General features: G+C 40.9%; 1 protein-coding gene across 2 annotated transcripts in view; it reads left to right on the top strand.

The window, feature by feature from the left end:
• Positions 1 to 17749, top strand: part of colec12 (collectin sub-family member 12) — a 63806-nt gene that overhangs the window by 1640 nt on the left and 44417 nt on the right. For both annotated transcript variants that reach the window (XM_066680211.1, XM_066680210.1), the window contains exon 2: positions 3938 to 3988. In XM_066680211.1, the coding sequence (XP_066536308.1) occupies positions 3938 to 3988 (51 nt within the window). The remainder of the gene's footprint in view (positions 1 to 3937; positions 3989 to 17749) is intronic.

A 17749-nucleotide genomic window follows, 5' to 3' on the forward strand; every position in this document is an offset into this window, starting at 1 on the left:
AACAATGATAGTTTGAAACACACCAGCAACTCAATTAAGGAACATGACAAATACATTTGGAAACACCAGTCCAGACATGCAGAGTTTGAAGTCATGAGAGAGTAGTGTCTGCACCTATGCGCCTCTCTCCCTTAATACACAGTGGACCCTGAACTCTCAGGCTAGGTAAAGGTGGTGTGGAGTGAACAGTGGAAAAAAGTGAGTCAGGATTATATAATTAAAAGAAAAGCTTCAGTGTGTTCCCAAAACCTGATGTAATTTGCCATGAACGAGGGCTGGGAAGCTGCTATTTTGTTAGGTTGATTGAGTGTGACTTGGGTTTTGCTGTAACTGCCACCTAGGAGATTAATCTGCAGACTTGGGGGTTGGTAAATAAGCTTGTGTTGAGCATCAAAATGTGTTATTGCATTTTTAAGAGAGAGCAGCATTGTGTTTGAAAGAAATCACGTGCTGTAGCATCATGGTGTTATTGGTTTTTTGAATTACACAATGCTAGAGAATGTCTGTGACCTCTCTGTACTGCCACCTAGTGGGAAATACAGATAAAGCTTGAACTAAACCTCCTCTGTGCCATACTGAATACCTGGTCCAGAGGTGTTCAGACACTTCTAATTGGTGAATTCAGTTGCTGAATTCTTTGCCTATTCTTCTATTACTGAAAATGTTGGATGGGAAAAAATAATAGAAGGATTGATGGGATCCAAGTGCTGTTTATTCAGAGCATTTGTTGCGAGAAGACAGCTTACATGAAATAGAATAAACAGGCTTTGATTGTTGTGTAAATGTTTGTTTCTGGCATGTACACAGTTGTCCTCCGAGAGGTGGTTTAATTTATTCTAGCACAAAATTAAGGTCATGGTCATTTTCTTTGAAACTGAGAAAAACACCCGCCAGAGGTGAGTCTGCCCATGGCTGAAGTAAATTAAACATATTCTGTGCCATGCACCTGTATTTTAGTGTGTATGTTCCTCTTCTTAGGTCAGTTTGTCTCTGAACTATATATAGTTCAGTTGTAGCATATTCGTTCATTTATTGACTGTAACTGCATATCTAGTTCAGTGGATTTGGAAACTACCCGGAATCACTGGGCACAAGGGAGGAACAACAAGGGAGGGGTGCCTGTCCATCTCAGGCCAACACACACTCACACATTCACGCTTATGAACACTTAAGTAGCCAATCCACCTAGTGGTTTTTGGACTGTGGGGAAGAAACCGGAGCACCCGGAGGAAACAGCTCCAGGTACCTGGAGGTTGTGTGTTCTAGTCCCGCTCCAGGTGAGGAGTGTGATGTGTTCTCCCTGTGTCCTCATGGGTTTCCTCCGGGTGACTGTCTGTGAGGAGTGTGGTGTGTTCTCCCTGTGTCTGCGTGGGTTTCCTCCGGGTGACTGTCTGTGAGGAGTGTGGTGTGTTCTCCATGTGTCTGTGTGGGTTTCCTCCGGGTGACTGTCTGTGAGGAGTGTGGTGTGTTCTCCATGTGTCTGTGTGGGTTTCCTCCGGGTGACTGTCTGTGAGGAGTGTGGTGTGTTCTCCATGTGTCTGTGTGGGTTTCCTCCGGGTGACTGTCTGTGAGGAGTGTGGTGTGTTCTCCATGTGTCTGCGTGGGTTTCCTCCGGGTGCTCCAGTTTCCTCCCACAGTCCAAAAACAAATGTTGGTAGGTGGTTTGGTGACTCAAAAGTATCCATAGGTGTGTGTGTGTGTTGCCCTGTGAAGGACTGGCGCCCCCTCCAGGGTGTGATCCTGCCTTGCGCCCAATGATTCCAGGTAGGCTCTGGACCCACTGTGACCCTGAACTGGATAAGGGTTACAGATAATGAATGGATGGATGGAATGGGATTGCAAATATAACATTAGCTCAGTTGTGTCTGCAGGCACATTGCCTAATTATATGATCAGTTCTATTTTTTTTCTCACTGAGATCTGGAACTTATTTGTCTGATATCTGGAACTTGACACTGATCTGAGAGTGTCCTAAAATGTCCATTGAACTATGAGTGGGGTTTTCTACAGACCGGATCTCAGCCCTCAGTGCCAAACACATTCAACCAGTGCAGCACAACAGCCACGATTCCACATTGTCATCTATGTTAGATACAGTTAATGTGGTTTTAAAGTAGGATATCAGTTCACTACACATGCCTGGAAGCTCATGTGTGGGAAAACTAGTGTCTTGCTATCATTTGCAGAAGATAAATGATCTAGGGAATGACGGTTTATTAAACCGTTTAAAACCATCGTGATAGTCTCAATCAGCTGTCACTAGGCACAGGCCTAACACTTGAACAGGTTCTCTGGAGGTCTGCTGTAGCTGGACAAAGAAGCTCCAGTGTGACTTGGCAATGCTCATCAGAAAGACTGCCAAATTGACACAGTTTTAGCAGGAACTAAGGAATAAAACTGAGGATACTGATGAATGTGTTGTATGTTCTTGAAGTGCTCATCTGTTCTGAGTTAGTATTCATCTGTTTTGGAATTTTGCACTCGTTTCTTCAACAGTTTACCTTGTTTAATTCATCACTGCCTTTTTTTGTTCCAGCTGCGGAGTGCATTGGCCAGTGTTGACCAGATTCCTTTATAGTGACTTTGATTTTGGATTGTGTGTGGAATGCCGCTTTAACATTATCGAACTTGAGTGGTCTTTGCGGACCTGCGGATGTGTGGGTTTCTCAAAAACAGATTGTCAGTGAGAGCAAAATGTGCAGTTTTCCACTTCATTGTTAAGAAATACCAAAAATAGCTCTCAGTGTGTGGGCAGCACTACTACACATGTTAAATCTGTGTTCCATTTTTAAGAGCAAGTGGTGTACTTTAGGGTTCGACTGCAGAAAAACATTCCCCACTCCCACCCTTTGTCCAGTTAGCCAGTTTGTTGTTTATACCACATATAAGTATGCTGTGCTTTACTCTATATGTGGGCAGGATATATGTTTGTGTGGTACATGTCTGTGTATTTACACAGCTCTGCATTATTCCTGAGGTCACTCTCTGTGGGTCTCTTCATCACACACGTCCGCCACCCACCTGCGGATCTAACAGTGACACTTAAAAGAACCTGGAGTCAACCCTGTGTTTGTCTGTGAGTGTGTTACACACATGAAAGAAGAGTAGTCTGGATGTGTTGAAGACCAATAAGACTCAGAAGAGGAAATGGGCTGGTGTCGTTTTGTGTTAACCTGAGGATTGATTTTCTCTCCAATGTTGATTCAGACTCATAACAGGAGACCACAAGCTTAAGCAGTTTCTGGGACCATGAAATAATAACCTTCTTATTAAACAGCCACCACCGACTGTTTTTTTAAACTTAAGAACAACCCAGACAAGTCCTGTTATTCTATTACTGGTTTGCTAAAATGACATTTCACTTTGGACATTTCCAGACCATTTCGTTTGCAATGGAAAAACATTCCACGCACATTATTTCAGGTGCTCTCTATCGTTGACGAGAGTTTTGTTTCTTAATAGAACTGATTTCACATAATGGAGTAATCTGTAATACTTTCAGAGAGCGGTAATAGTGAGTACTGCACTCCACATTCAAAACAGTTCAGAGAGTTTTCTGCTCCCACACAAAACCCCGGTGAAGCCCACATGAGTTGCACAGAAAAGGACAAAGGGTTATCGCACCTATTAAAGGCAAAAAGTGAATGAACAGCAGCTGTTTTTTTTCCCTGTATTTACAACATTTCATATTTGATTTACCATATTTCACTAGACAGGTCTTTAATCTTTCTTATTGATTCTTCCCTTCCACATTTAATGTCATTTTAGGAGGCGGATGTTTGATTCTTATCCACAGTTTTTATATTCAAACGTTTAGCTTCACGTGGGTCAGTTTACGAGGCTAATATTGGCCTCACTTTATTCGGTTAAAACACACAAACCAAGCAGTGCAGTTGGAACATCTATCTAACGTTGTTGTCATTGTGTCTTTCGACAGACGACTTCAATGATGACGAGGATGTGCAGTCCTTTGGCTACAAGAGGTTTGGTGAGTAACTCATAGTTCCTGACCACCCAGAAGTAACATACTCTGTTTGGCTATGAGCATTTGGCATCAAGAAGATGTTTCTTCCTTTAGGATTCCCTCACAAATCAAAACAAACTCCCTATAAGCCTTTTTCTCTCTTTTAGTGCAACTTAAGAAGGTGAATTGAGCTTTATGTTCTAGCTTCGGACTTTGTTTTCACTGTAACCATATGCTAACATCATTAGCCAATTTGAGGGCTTATCTAGTTTCACCTTTTTTAAATAGACAACCCCCCCCCCTCCCCTCATTAGTCATGCTTCTTGTGGAGGATAACATGTAAAAGTCTCAGTTTATTTCAGGCAATCATTGTAAATTTACCTATCTTTATCTATCTTTATGTAAGTTTTGTAGAGTTTCCATCTCTTGTAATAAACTTTCACGAGCACCAACAGTGTTTGTGAGGTTCTGACAACAGTTCAGGCTCCATCTGGGTTTCAACGGTTCCTATAACAAAGACTTTATTGTTTACACTTCTTGTGAAGTAATGCTTATGTTTCAAGTTACAACAAAGTGGCTACTTACTAGGACACAGTGTTCCAAAAGGTATTACAAAACTGGGTGTCACGGGAGATCTTTGAATATTTTTGCCAAATATGAACATCTGGTTGTTCCCTTCTTGGCCAAGTATGCTGAGTACACCTATTATGATTATGAAATATAAGATTATAACACTTGTGAATAATTGTGAATTACATATAAACGGTGTTGTTTGTTTACTGTGTGCCACGATTAAGGAACAAGCCAGTACCAGAAAAATGAAGAAAACTAATATCGAGCTTAATAAACCTTAGCTGATGACAGAAACAGAAAGAACATTACTACGCACTGCCTTCTAAATGTCGTTTAGACTTTAAAACCAATTCAATGTCTGTGAGTGCTTCTTGCCTCAATGCTATTTGATGGAACGTATAAATAGGACTGTGAAAGCCAACTGCTAAAACAGCCCAAATAAACACAATAGGCCTTAACAGCATCAGGTCTGAGAATGAGCAAATAAAACCTGGTTTGGTTCGTTCAGGGTGGCAGCATGTAATTTAAAAGTGCTGTGAGTTGAGGTGGTCTGAGGTGCATCAGGTTTCTGTCTGTGCATTAAAACAACACCAGGTATTGGGGTCTCTCCAGCAGACTTGTTTCAATCCAGCCTAAAGGCAAACTAATACTCCACAGGACTCTAACCCCAGTCCCAGGGTAAGTCGTGGTGGGTTATTTATCTAAAGCCAGGTGGTATTGCTGAAGTCCACATAGATTAAGGATGTTTTTTCAGCAGGAGGAGTTTAGATGGCATCCAATCATGTGCTGTCCCCCACTGTGCATAGCTTTATCTAGGCCTGAAGCTTGGAGAACCCAAACCATGTCGCAAAAATGCCACAGTCAGACTAAGGCCCTATAAGGTCTGCTGTAAAATAACAGAGGGTTATAGAGAATTCCTTTATAAACTACATGTTTATACTCACATAAACACAAAATCACTTGGAATAAACTGGTTCAGTTTGATATAAATGCATATGTGTGGAGAATTTTACTTACTCCTTGCCGAGCCAGGCTAGCTTAGCAAACAACATGTCAAAACCACAGCCAGCCAAAATACCAAACTGTCAAAGACGCTGAAAAATGAATTGCTGTCATCCAAGCTCAAGACTAAGCATACTCCAATGACTAATGAATCAGATTCTATAGTTTAGCCTTGCGTATGTTAGCTGGGTCTTACATTCTCTTTCCATGGAGCTCATTGGATAATAAGGAAAGCTGTAATATAAGGTGTACAAATAAGTTTTATAGTGGGTTTTTTCCTTGTGTGTAAAGTATAACTACAAACATTCTTCTAACCATCCCCTGTTTTTTAATAGTAATTGTTGTGTTGTAATAAAAATGACAGTTGTTATTTAATTCAATAAATTAACTACGAATTATTTTGAAAATAAGAAATGAGAAGTATTTTTTTAGCACTGCATTTGTTACGATTTCCTTTAAGATAAAAAACAGCGGCGAAAACACGTGCATCGATTTTGTTCTGTTATTGGGGATGATATTGTATCCAAGAGTAAGTGTGAGTTTTGGTTTAAACGATTTTGATGTTAACGCTCATGAGTGTAGCGTATAAATGCTTAAATTTTTAGAGGATTTTTACGAAAAGACAATTGTTATTTTGCACCTAATAAAGCAACGTTTCATATATATGCAGTTATTTACAATATATTTTACCTCAGCTCAGTATTTACGTTCATTAATACTCAGAATTGTGGTACGTTTACTTGCGTTTTGACTCTTTGATATGATTAATGCCTTCTGTCGTTTTACTATGCACTTCGGTGATATGAAACAGCAAAAACAAAACTTAATTATAACCCATTGTAACAAATGTTAATGTAAGAGGCAGAACGATCACAGCAGAATACAGAGAATTTCAGAATAAATCAAATATGACCCACAGGCCCCTAAGAGCTTGGAGTCCCATCTTTATTGGCAGGCAGCACAGAGCTGATTGAACCAAAGGGGCTTGACAGATTTGTGAGAAAATGTACATGACTTTAGAGCGCTGAACCTGTAGCCTCCAGCTGGTTTCAGTTTAGAGACAATGTGAATCTTTCTGCATGGCTGATATACGCTGATCAGCGACAACATGAAAACCACTGGCAGGTGAAGAGAATAACATGGATCATCTCATTTCAGCTGCATCTGTCAAGGAGAGGGATAAATTATGCAGCAGGTGAACAGTCAGTTCTTGGAGTGTAAGGATCTGAGCAAGTTTTGAGAAGGGAGCGTTTGTGATTGTCACATTGTTTTGGTCGGGGCAGCAGGTCTTGTGTGTTATTCCTGGTATGCAGTGGGTAATACCTACCGAAAGTGGTCCAAGGAAGGTGAGAGGGTGAACTGGTGACAGGGCCGTGGGTGCCCGTCTCAATGGGATGCACATGGAGAGCATCTATGATCATTTGTATACATACCCCAGCTGTAGCAGTGATACCTAAATGTGCACACACTGGTTACACTTCATTCTACCAATACTACAACTAGGTCCATCAGAATCACAGTGAAACACATTAGTACGGTTGGCAAACATGATGATGGGGCTCTGATTAGTGTTTTATTCATCCATACACCCAACCGAGGAGTTCCATTATTGACCCATGAAGTGGGCATTTAAGCTGTGCACTTCTTTTAAAACTGAGGCCAATTACTCTGTTCATGCACATACACTGTTCTTACAGGACGTTTTGGACTTCAACCAGCACTTCATTAACCCAGTCTTCCACTTTCACTTATTGGCACTAGTGCCTTGTGTCAATAGCACAATCTCACTATGGCAGGAGTAACCCGAGCCGCTCTTATCTCCAGATCCACACCGTTTGAAATGCCGGTGTCCCTGGGAGAGATTATCTCCAACCTGAAGAGTTGCTGACCTGTTTCCTGCACCCATTTGGGGGGTTTATTTAACTGGAGCTCATACAGCTGGCTGAACGACTGTGAGTTGGGGGGGAGGGCAGGTCGGGCTGGAGGGTGTAGGGGTCTGGCGGCCTGGATCCTGCTGTGTCAGCACAAGAGCGAGGGGCCGTGTGAGTGAGGGATCCGCCCAGGGGTGTGCTCCCGGCTAGCGGCTATCGGATACCTTCTTCTGGAGCCAGAGGAGACACAGGCAAAGGAACTGTACGGTTTCTCTACTTCTCCAGCAAAACCAAACAAGCAGATATGTCTGTTTTAATCTCGCAGACACGCTGGCCTCTACGCTTTTCCATTTTCACTTTTCAGTTGTGGCTCAAAGCTCCCACGTCCAGTCAAACCCTTTATCCACCCACATCCTGTCAAACCCTCCAGCCAGAATATCCATCCACCCCCTTGACGGCATCTTGGTCGGGATCTTCGGCTCTGCCAGTTTTATGGGAAAAGTTGCACTTTATGATTCAGCCGAAGAGAATTCCAGACACCATTTTTCTTTCCAAATACACACTTGTTCTTTGTTTCTTCTAAACAGCTTATGCAAATGTGGTTCCTGTGTGGTTTAAATAAAAGTAAAAAAAGTAAAAATGTCCGTTGCAGCAAGTAACAAACCAAACCATATGCAGCATAGGGTTTTAGAGCTTGTGGTTTTTTTTTCATATCATAATAAATCCCAGGCTTGCTTTTTATAGGACTGTACTTTTATGTAAATAGTTCCAAATACGTACAGTCAATAAAAACACATGGATGTTATTGTATTTATTTCATTTATAATTATAATTTCTCTGCAACGTCCTTGTCCTCCATTGTCCTTGAGCACATGCCCCTTTCTGGCAGTTCAGCTCTTTTTGTTTAAACCATTTTAAAGTTTTAATGACAGCACTGAATAGACAACATTTAGTTTGTTGTAAACTTTCAAGAATCGTCAAGTCTTAAGAGTCTTAGAGTGTTCATTTGTGATTATTTCTTTTATACACGGTAGAATGTCCCCAGTTTGTGTTTGCGACATTATACTGGACGTAATGTTGGACGTTTTTATACTTCTGATTTTGCCTTTAGACATTATCGCTTTAGACATGGTAGAAGTTTACCACGCCCATGTTTAGTACCATTTTTCAGCAGTCTCTCTCCTTTCTCTCTTTCTCTCCTCTCTTTCTCTTCCAGCAAATTTGCCCCTCCACCACCCACTTACTGTGTTCAGCTTGTAGTAAAGAGTCAGTAGATAAATTTTTAAACATTTTTATTTGTTTATAAGATGAAAAATAGTAAACATTTTAAAATAAATGCATGTTCTGTCCCATTTTCTGCATTTTTTTTACTCACGTGGGAGGGGCCTTGGGGTGTGGTTTCCTACCATCCTCCAAAATGTACATAGTGCAGTTTCTACAGTGCTGAGCCCAGAGTAGCAATGACAGAACATATATTCTCCCTATTAAAGTCTAGTTAGGAGTCACAATAACTGCAATTTTAAAGTAAAATACTACCTAGTGTTTCTTTAAATCTACCTTGATGTTGCCCTGGTATGCGTTAGACTGCATGCGAGTGGTTTTCACTCCACATTATGGAAGGTTTGCAGTGAACCTGCTAATTGCTTCTTTCCTATGGCCTTTTTTCAATCTCTGGCAGTAATTGGAAGCTAAAATATGTCATGTTTATGCTTTCAGAGTGGGTCCAGACAAGCAGGGAGAACGTTACTTTATCTCCAATGTCACAGAGTCTTCAGGTTAAGCTCCTAGGGCTTCTGCAGCACTTCAGCCTTATCTCAGATTGCTTTCCCCTGAACCAGGAGAATGGTACACAAAGTTCTCAGTAGAAGACTTGACTTTAATGATTGTGGTTTGTTTTGACCCCAGCAGAAGGTTCATGGCATGGGTCATAAGGGTTCTGAAGAGGGCATTAGTGTAGAATGGCCTGGGTTACTGCTGGGTCAGGCGCACTGGAATCTGGCTCTTCAGCTGCTCTTCTGCTGAGCGCACTCATTGTAAGCTCTTGAGAAAGGACAAATATACAACCATGGAAATATGTGTTTTGTATCTTGCAGAGAAGCGCTGATTCAAAAAGAACAGCAACAAAATGTTTCACAGTGACAGAGGACTAAATGTTGAGTGTTTTTCCCCAAGCAGTCCCCTCAGCACATCTAAACCCAAGGCCAAAAGAGCCTTGCAGAGGTCAGGAAGGGAAGTGGTCAGGAGTTGGTGGTCTACTTGAATAAACCAGAGTCACCAGTGAATCTCTGGACACCATGCTTCACTTTAGACAAATAGACATAAATCCACAACGTAAACACCTCATCTATCGTGCCCTCTCCCACGTCACCCCTGTGTGAGGAACACATACAGATCAAGAGCAGAATAACTTTGGAGAGCTCTCCTCCAAGCCAACCCATCACCAGAGCAGGCCTCCAGGGACGCCCTCGCCCACAAACAGCACCCCTGTAACAAGCTGTCATATGATAGGATGTCACACTTCTATGATGGATGAAGCCGGTGCCTCTCCTCCTCAGCGGGATCTGGCACCCAGTCAAAAACAACACATATGTTAGCGATGGAGATCGCCGCTTTTTCTTTCTTTGTGGTCCCGAAGTGCTGCACTGCGTCTGATATATTAATGAAAGTCTTTTGGCTCGCACACTGGCCAAAATCAACTCCATGCTTCCTGGACTCAAAAACAAAAAAAGAAAATGTGCGAGTGAAAGAAAGATGTGTATTTTCCTCTGCTCTGTTCAGAGTCAAAAGCACTACTTACTGGAGATCCCATTTTCAGAGCTGGCCAAGACAGAGGCACTGGGCCTTTTGTTGCTTAAACTTTGATTACGTTGGCTGTCGGGGGGAACCCGTCCCATAGTGTTACTCTTACTCATGTTTCATTCATTTTGATTTTTTTACTGTTTTTTTTTTTACTATGTTTTTACTCAAGAAAGGTGTATAAATTACGCTGATTGAAGCAGTAAACCACACTCTAGATTTGATTTAGTTAGTTTTATGCCAGTAGATATGTAGATACAGCACCTGGAGTGTCGCTAACGTACAGTACGTGCTAGTGCTGGGTGATATGACTTCAAATCATTATCACAACTATTTGAACATTTGACTTTGATTACAATTTGTGAACGATTTTGTTTTTGTTTTGTTTGAAATTTCCATTTCCACCTTAAATTCAATATGGCCCCACACCTCCAAACAATAACAGTGACACACATCGGTAGCTTGTTCGCCTGCTAGCCACATGTGTGGATGTACGGCTGCATTTGTGTGTGGATGAGGTGAAATGCAAAAGTCTTAAAATCCAAAAACCTGCGAGAGGAAACAAAAATATGTCACGAAAACAGGCGAACGATTGATTCATAAATGCAGATTCAACACTTTACATTTCAAACTTTACCAAAATATACAATTAAAATGTAAACAAATTCATTCATTTTCACATTAAAATGATATAATATCTATGAAAACCAAAATGTAATTGTATTTGTACAAACTGCAGACCATGATATGTCTGTGACATATTTATTCGTGAATAGAGAAACATATGTATGATTTGTGTCTAATTGGTAGAATATGATTTAAACGGGATATTATATGTAAATCTCAGTTTTTGCATGCTTTTCTATTTACACTTGGGTATCTGCTGCTCCTATAAACACTCTAAGTGTTACATACGGCCCTGCAAATTAACGAAGGCCCCCTCGTCTCAAGTTCGAGAGAGTTTGTGTATAATCAGTAGATGAAGAGAAACTATAGCTCACGGGAACAGCAGTGAGATAAACCTGTGACCGCTCTTCTTGAGGTTGGATTGTTAATAAATAATAGTCTACGTACGCTCTGTTTGCAGGTGGCTCCTCTTCTTCCTGCTCTGGGTCAGACTCAGGGTTGATCATAAAATGTTGGATAGCGCTTCTGTTTTCTGTCATTTTCACGTGTGGTAAATGCTCAGCGTAAACATTCGATTAGTGGTGCGTGACCAGCAACAGCTTATTTGCATAAAAGTGACAGAGCCCTTAAATGGCTCGTTCTGAAAGGGATTGAAACTGGCGAGAATAGAGCTCCTGATCTTTTTACGTGAGAGTGATTTTACACAAAGAACTTCATGAACATATTTTGTATCCCCATAGACCTATTCTAACTTGTTTGAAAAGTGTCCCCTTTTAAACATTGGTCAAGTGTTTTGAGACTAATCTCTCTACATACACGAATTGCTCAGTTGTCTTCAGCGTTTAGGTTCTCCTCCATGTTGCTTCCATGTGGCAGATTGGATGGGGCAGGGTCACATGACTACGTGCGCTGTGATGTGGTTTTAAGGGGTCAGTACATGGACACACTGTGGGGGGACATATTAACAGAAACAACGACAACAACAAAAAAGGATGAACAGAATTAAAAGAAAAATCATTTTAATTGATTAGAAGTTGTGAATGCCCATTTTGATTACTTTTTGATTAGTTTGATTAGTTTGATGATAAGTTTGATTAAATTTGATATAAACACTATAGATTGTAACATATTTAATCTTAAAATAAGATATATTTAGATATATCCACTCTGTTTTCCAACTATAATTATGTTTAGTAATGTTTTTGGACAATGGCTTTAGCGTCAGCACACAGCATTTATCTTGGGTTATGTGTTTAGTTATGTCTATTCCCATTTCAAGGAAATTTCTGAATACCACAACAACACTCTCCTCTTTTTCCATGGCTTTCCCAGATTAGTGACTTGCTGTAGGTGGAGTTCTGTTGTTTTCAGGGCTCGCTGCGCTCTGCTGTGGTGTAATGCATAAGTGCTTGGCATGTAGGTTCATCTGAAAGCTTTGTGGTTTCTTTTGCTAAGGGAGGCAGTTGTAACCCGTGCGGTTTTCTTGGATGCCTCTGGCTTGTATCAGCCTGGGCTCAGCTGCGGCAGTAAGAGACAGTTATCCAGTGCGATGGAGGCCAGTGCTGAGTCAGAACACAAGGCCCTGTGCTGGGCCACCCACCATAACGAGCCTCATTTACTCCAAACTTCCAAACCTCCACTCCACAGCCCAGTCCCAGCACACAGCCTTTGGCTGCTGCTAGAAAATCCTGCACAGATGAGGGAACATTGGAAACAACACCCACGGGTTTAGCTTTGTTTGTCTTTGCTAAGCATGAATGTATTTGGCAAATTTTTAATTGCTTTATTAATAGTTCTCGGTGTGTTTGGGATTTTGATAGAACACGATTTCCTAAGAGAACTGTTTCATTCTGATTTATGGTATCCCTGTTCAAAGTCATTTTATTTCATCGTTCATTTGACATTTTCTTTGCCAGGCGTGCTTTTGGGAAACCAGCTGAGATCATGCTCCCCAGGAAAAGGCATTGCAATTTACAGGAATTTCAACGCTAATTTTGCCATGAATGTAGCAAACAGAAAAAGCTACATGACCAAACCCATTACATGTTTGATGCAGAAAAAGCTGGCAGTGAATTGGTATCAATGCCTGTTTCCCCAACCCTGGCCTTCTACATAATTCCTCCAACACAGTCCTCAAAGAGACATATAGAATGTGTGTGATTTTAACATTGGCTCCTACACTAATCATATCTGCTCACTGACAGTGGCCAGTTTTTCTCATTTCGTTCATCAGTGCTCAGGGCTAGGTGCCAGAACTTTGCAAACTAGTGAATAGTATGAGCCAAGAAGTGCAACAGAGCTACGGTATGATATCACATAGCTGTCAAAAGCATAGCAGTGTGCTGGAGAAAAAAAGATCCATCTCTGTTGAGTGGCTTTTTCACGAACCCCCGTGGTGCACATGCTCCTCGGGCTCTTCTAAAACTTTAACCATGAACGATTGAAACCAGGAACTTTTTTATTTCTTAATATGCTCTCTATCACTGAGGTCATTAGTACGAGTCCCGCTGGACTTGCTTTAAAGTAAACGTTCCTCCCATGAGCCTGACAGTAATATCAGTCATGCCTCCGTTAACTGTAGGCATAGGCGAAGCTCTTTGGCTGTAAAACAACTGAGCCAGTTGGAAGCAGACCAAGCTGAACCTGATGGATCTTTTGGACCTGTAGAATAATGAGTGTACTGCTGGAATGAGTGTTTAGCTGTCCCACCGGATGCTGGGTGATTATGATGGCATGTGCCCCTCTGGCCTGTTCTGTAACATGGCCCCTCATAGCAAGGCATGTGGTCCCGCTTTACTGGAAATTACCTCATGCTAACATACTAGTTCAGAAGTATGGAAGAGAAAAGACATGCAGAGGAGGAAGTGTGTGGGGGGCTGTGCAACTGTATCACAAAATGTGATGGTCTCCATGATGCTGCACTGCAAGTTTGGAGTAAGTTACTGTAAAGAAAAAGGTCTAATCACGCATGCTAAAATTGTTTCACACAAAACAACCGATGCTCTTTTTAACTTTGTAGAACTGGTTAAAATCTTCCCCTTCAAAAATCCTTCAAGAGCTTGACGCATTATCAAAACACAAATAGAAAATAACGAAGATTCATTCAACTTACAGTGCTCTCTAGGCAGCTCAGCCCGTCTGTAGTGCTATCAGAGGACTTCAGTTAAATTTAGGGCATCACGTGCCTTCAGCAGCATTCCACAGTCAAAAATTATTGTCCACTCCTAATGCTTCTGTGATGAAACTGAATTCAGCTTCTTATTCTGCAAGCTTTGTTCTAATTTTCCAGTTCCACCTTAAAATTTGCAGTAGTGTTAGGCACCGGAATGTAATTGCTTCCCTGTTTGTGGTGGACCTGGAGATTTATGCTGTATGTGAAATGAAGGATCACTAATACATTGAAGCTACATTAAGATTATACAATATTTGGGGTTTCTTTGCTCACTTGGGCAGCCATTTTCCTGGTGATTCACAAGGCAGGCATTGATAACACAATTTGCCTCTGAGAAAAATCTCTATTTCAAAGGCTATATAGCCTTAGCCCTTCACCCTTCCCCTTCTTCTCAACAAGGATTTAGACACCCTACCCCTAGGCAAAACATAATGGTAGGGGCAAGGGATGAAATAGAACTCACCTTTATGATAATAATTCTGCACATTTGTACACCAAAATATACATGTAATCAACCATGAAACTATCGATAGGCATTGTTCCCTGTTCACACCTGTATGATGCGATGGTCACATATGATCAGATCACCCAGCACTCCTTATGGGGCCTTACTGTAATTCACCAGATTCTCACCAGGTCGGCCTTGTACTTTAAAGAACATCCACATGTTTTATATACAGCAAGTGAAGGTCATTTTTTGCATGAATAAATTATAATACAAAAGTACAGTTCTGACATTGAGTTTACATTCCTTTGGCAGATGTGTAAATTACTTAAAAATGTATCCGTTCAAGTGATCACATTTTAAGTCCAGTTTTCCGACATAGTCTCTTTAGTGCTGTGATAAAAAGGGAGTAGAACAGACAAATCATTTAGAAAAATATCCTTGGAACATCACAGTTGAAATGATTGAGGGACTGTGTAGTGAAATTATAGTTTGTAAAAGATTTAGAAGCGCATTTCTTTCTCTGGTGGTGTTCTAGGCAAATTTAAAAGAATAGCGTCTGGGTTTGGGTTAGATAGGCCCAAGGCATTTCACTTTGCAGCCTGTCTCAGACCCTAATTGGAATCTGTCTGCCTGGCTCATCTTGAATCATTTTGGTTTTAGTGTCAGATTTTCCGCACATCCCCTTCTTCTGCCTGTCTCTTCAGGACTAGCTTAAATCGCTCATTCGACGGTGTGTCGTATAACGCAAGGCAGATGCCTCCAGCACAGAAATAATCACCTCAAAACCTACTAATCCTAGAACATTTTCCACAACAGTCGGGTCATTTATTTGCCTTTGTCACTTAGCAGTTCTATCACTGTACAGACGCCGGCGATGATGGCAGCATTAAAGGAATTACAGCAGAATTTCACTTGACACTGGCAGCAGGTCTGTCTGGGTTTTTAACATCTCTGGTTTTCAGACTCTCTGGATTTGTTATCTCATTCAGTCCAGTCCTTGCCAAATTTCGAAGAGCTTACTTTTTTCGTGCACATGGCCTTGATCACATATGGAAGCGATTGGAGCCAAAAAGAGTCCACACATGGGCCACTAAGCGTGCCAGTGTGTTAGGCAAGAGCTTATTGCCTTTGCCTGAACTCACGAGAGGCCTCATTCCTTTACTCTCTCTCTTTAGGCCTTTCTATTGTTCTCTGATGTCATACACAACTGCTGAAGTTCACTGTGGATACTTCTTCTATTTCTGAACGTCGTTCTGAACTGACCTTTTATTCCTGAAATTGGTTTCATCATCAGAAACTGCAACTCAGAAACCAAAAAAGACAAACAATGAGTTTATTTAGTCTAGACCCTGCAATGAGTCACTGTCAACAACTGGCTATTTAGGCAGCAGTTCAAGAATAAGTTCAGCAGTACAGGTCCAGTCTTGCTTCTAGAATTATTATGCAGCTTAATTAAAATCTCTTCTTCTGGCCAAACCACAAAGCATACCTTTTTAACACAGACTTAATACGATTACCTAAAATAGAGCCATGCATTTTTGTTTTCTTTTTCAAGGTAGAGTTGGGTATTCAAATCCTTTTATAGTCCTGACTGAATTACATCAGTACTACAGAGTAGCAGGCAGTTCTGTAACGCTTAACACCAAATTTCAGTTTCTAAGAAGGTAGTCTTAAAGGGGACATACTCTACCCGTTTTCCGGAAGTGAACAAACTCATTCCTGACTTTCTTGGTCTTGTTTTACAGTTTGTTGTCTGGTAGTAGCCACAATAATGATTTATTGAGACTATAGCTGCATTTCAATTCAGGGGCTGCGTCCTTCAAAGGATGTGGTCTACGGAGGACTGTCCTTTGAAGGCTGTTGAGTGTCCTTCGAAGACAAAACGGAAATGGTAGTCTACTCTACGGCAGATTTCCTTTTTGACTGCTGTTACCGTCACTAAACGCAACTCCTGTTCGCTCCTGCGCCTTAAAGGTGCAGCCAGAAACGTTCATTTAATTGTTTTTCTCAATCTATTATTATAGTAGATTTCACTGAAAAGATATCATAAATAAATCAATCCTAGTTTGAAACAGATGCAGTCTTTTTGATTGAATGTTCTCCTGCTGCATTTACTGTTATAACACCTTTGTGGCTCCGTGCTTGTTTTTGATTATTTTTCATAATGATAATAATCTGCACCCATTCATTTTATTTTTTCACAAAAACCCAGTGATGACAGCAGATGCTAAAGTAGTTTATTGAACTTCATTAATTAAGCAAAACAAAAATTCTTGCTCTGCTCCTCGTCTTTCTCTTTTCTCCGGCGTGCTCTCCTCACAGTAATTATAACACACAATACACATAACGGTAAACTTTAAAATAAACAGCGATCACAGTTAGTGATTGTGTAAAATGGAAAGACTATATTAGTAACCACGACAGCTTTCTGAAGTGAACAGATCTCAGTAGCACTCTCCTATAATCAATATTCATTCATTCATTCATTAACTGTAACCCTTATCCAGTTCAGGGTCGCGGTGGGTCCAGATCCTACCTGGAATCATTGGGCGCAAGGTGGGAATACACCCTGGAGGGGGCACCAGTCCTTCACAGGGCAACACAGACACACACACTCACACATTCACTCACACACTCACACCTATGGACACTTTTGAGTATAAACAATATTTTACAAAAATAATCGCTATGTGTTCTGTTGAGGCTTCAGTCGCTGTGTATTTACCTCAGACCAGAGTCGTTTAACACGGCGGGAGCTAGACGAGAGATAAAACCCAGTAAACAAGGAACGTCACTGGACTTTCAAAATAGGTCTAAAAATAGTCAATCGGTCAAGGATTAATTTTAAATGTCAATGGACGTCCAAAATCCACCTTAATAAGTCAGTTAAGTGGTGACCATTTAATAACGTCAATGGACGTCCAAAATACGTCTAATAGTCATCTTTTCAACGTCTGTGTTTGGACGTCTTTTCAACTTCCATTTTCAACCTTAAGAAAACGTTGATTAGATGGCAGTCATTACGTTATTTCAATGTTGTATCAACGGCTAAACGTTTACTGGGAAGAGTCCATTCACAGATAAACACTACATTTTCCTACAGTTTATAAAACAGCTCATTGCTCCTTAGGAACAAAGGAAACATTTGAGTACATTTTCCTTCTCCATATTTGTATTAATAATGATTTGATGTTTGACATTTAAAACCTGTTCGCACCTCTGCTGACATCGCAATATACTGAAATCCCTGCTGCACTTTTCACTTCCAGCACCTCATACAACTTTGGTTTAAGTTA

The sequence above is a fragment of the Hoplias malabaricus genome, chromosome 9 (genome assembly GCF_029633855.1).
Source record: "Hoplias malabaricus isolate fHopMal1 chromosome 9, fHopMal1.hap1, whole genome shotgun sequence".
Classification (NCBI taxonomy): Eukaryota; Metazoa; Chordata; class Actinopteri; order Characiformes; family Erythrinidae; genus Hoplias; species Hoplias malabaricus.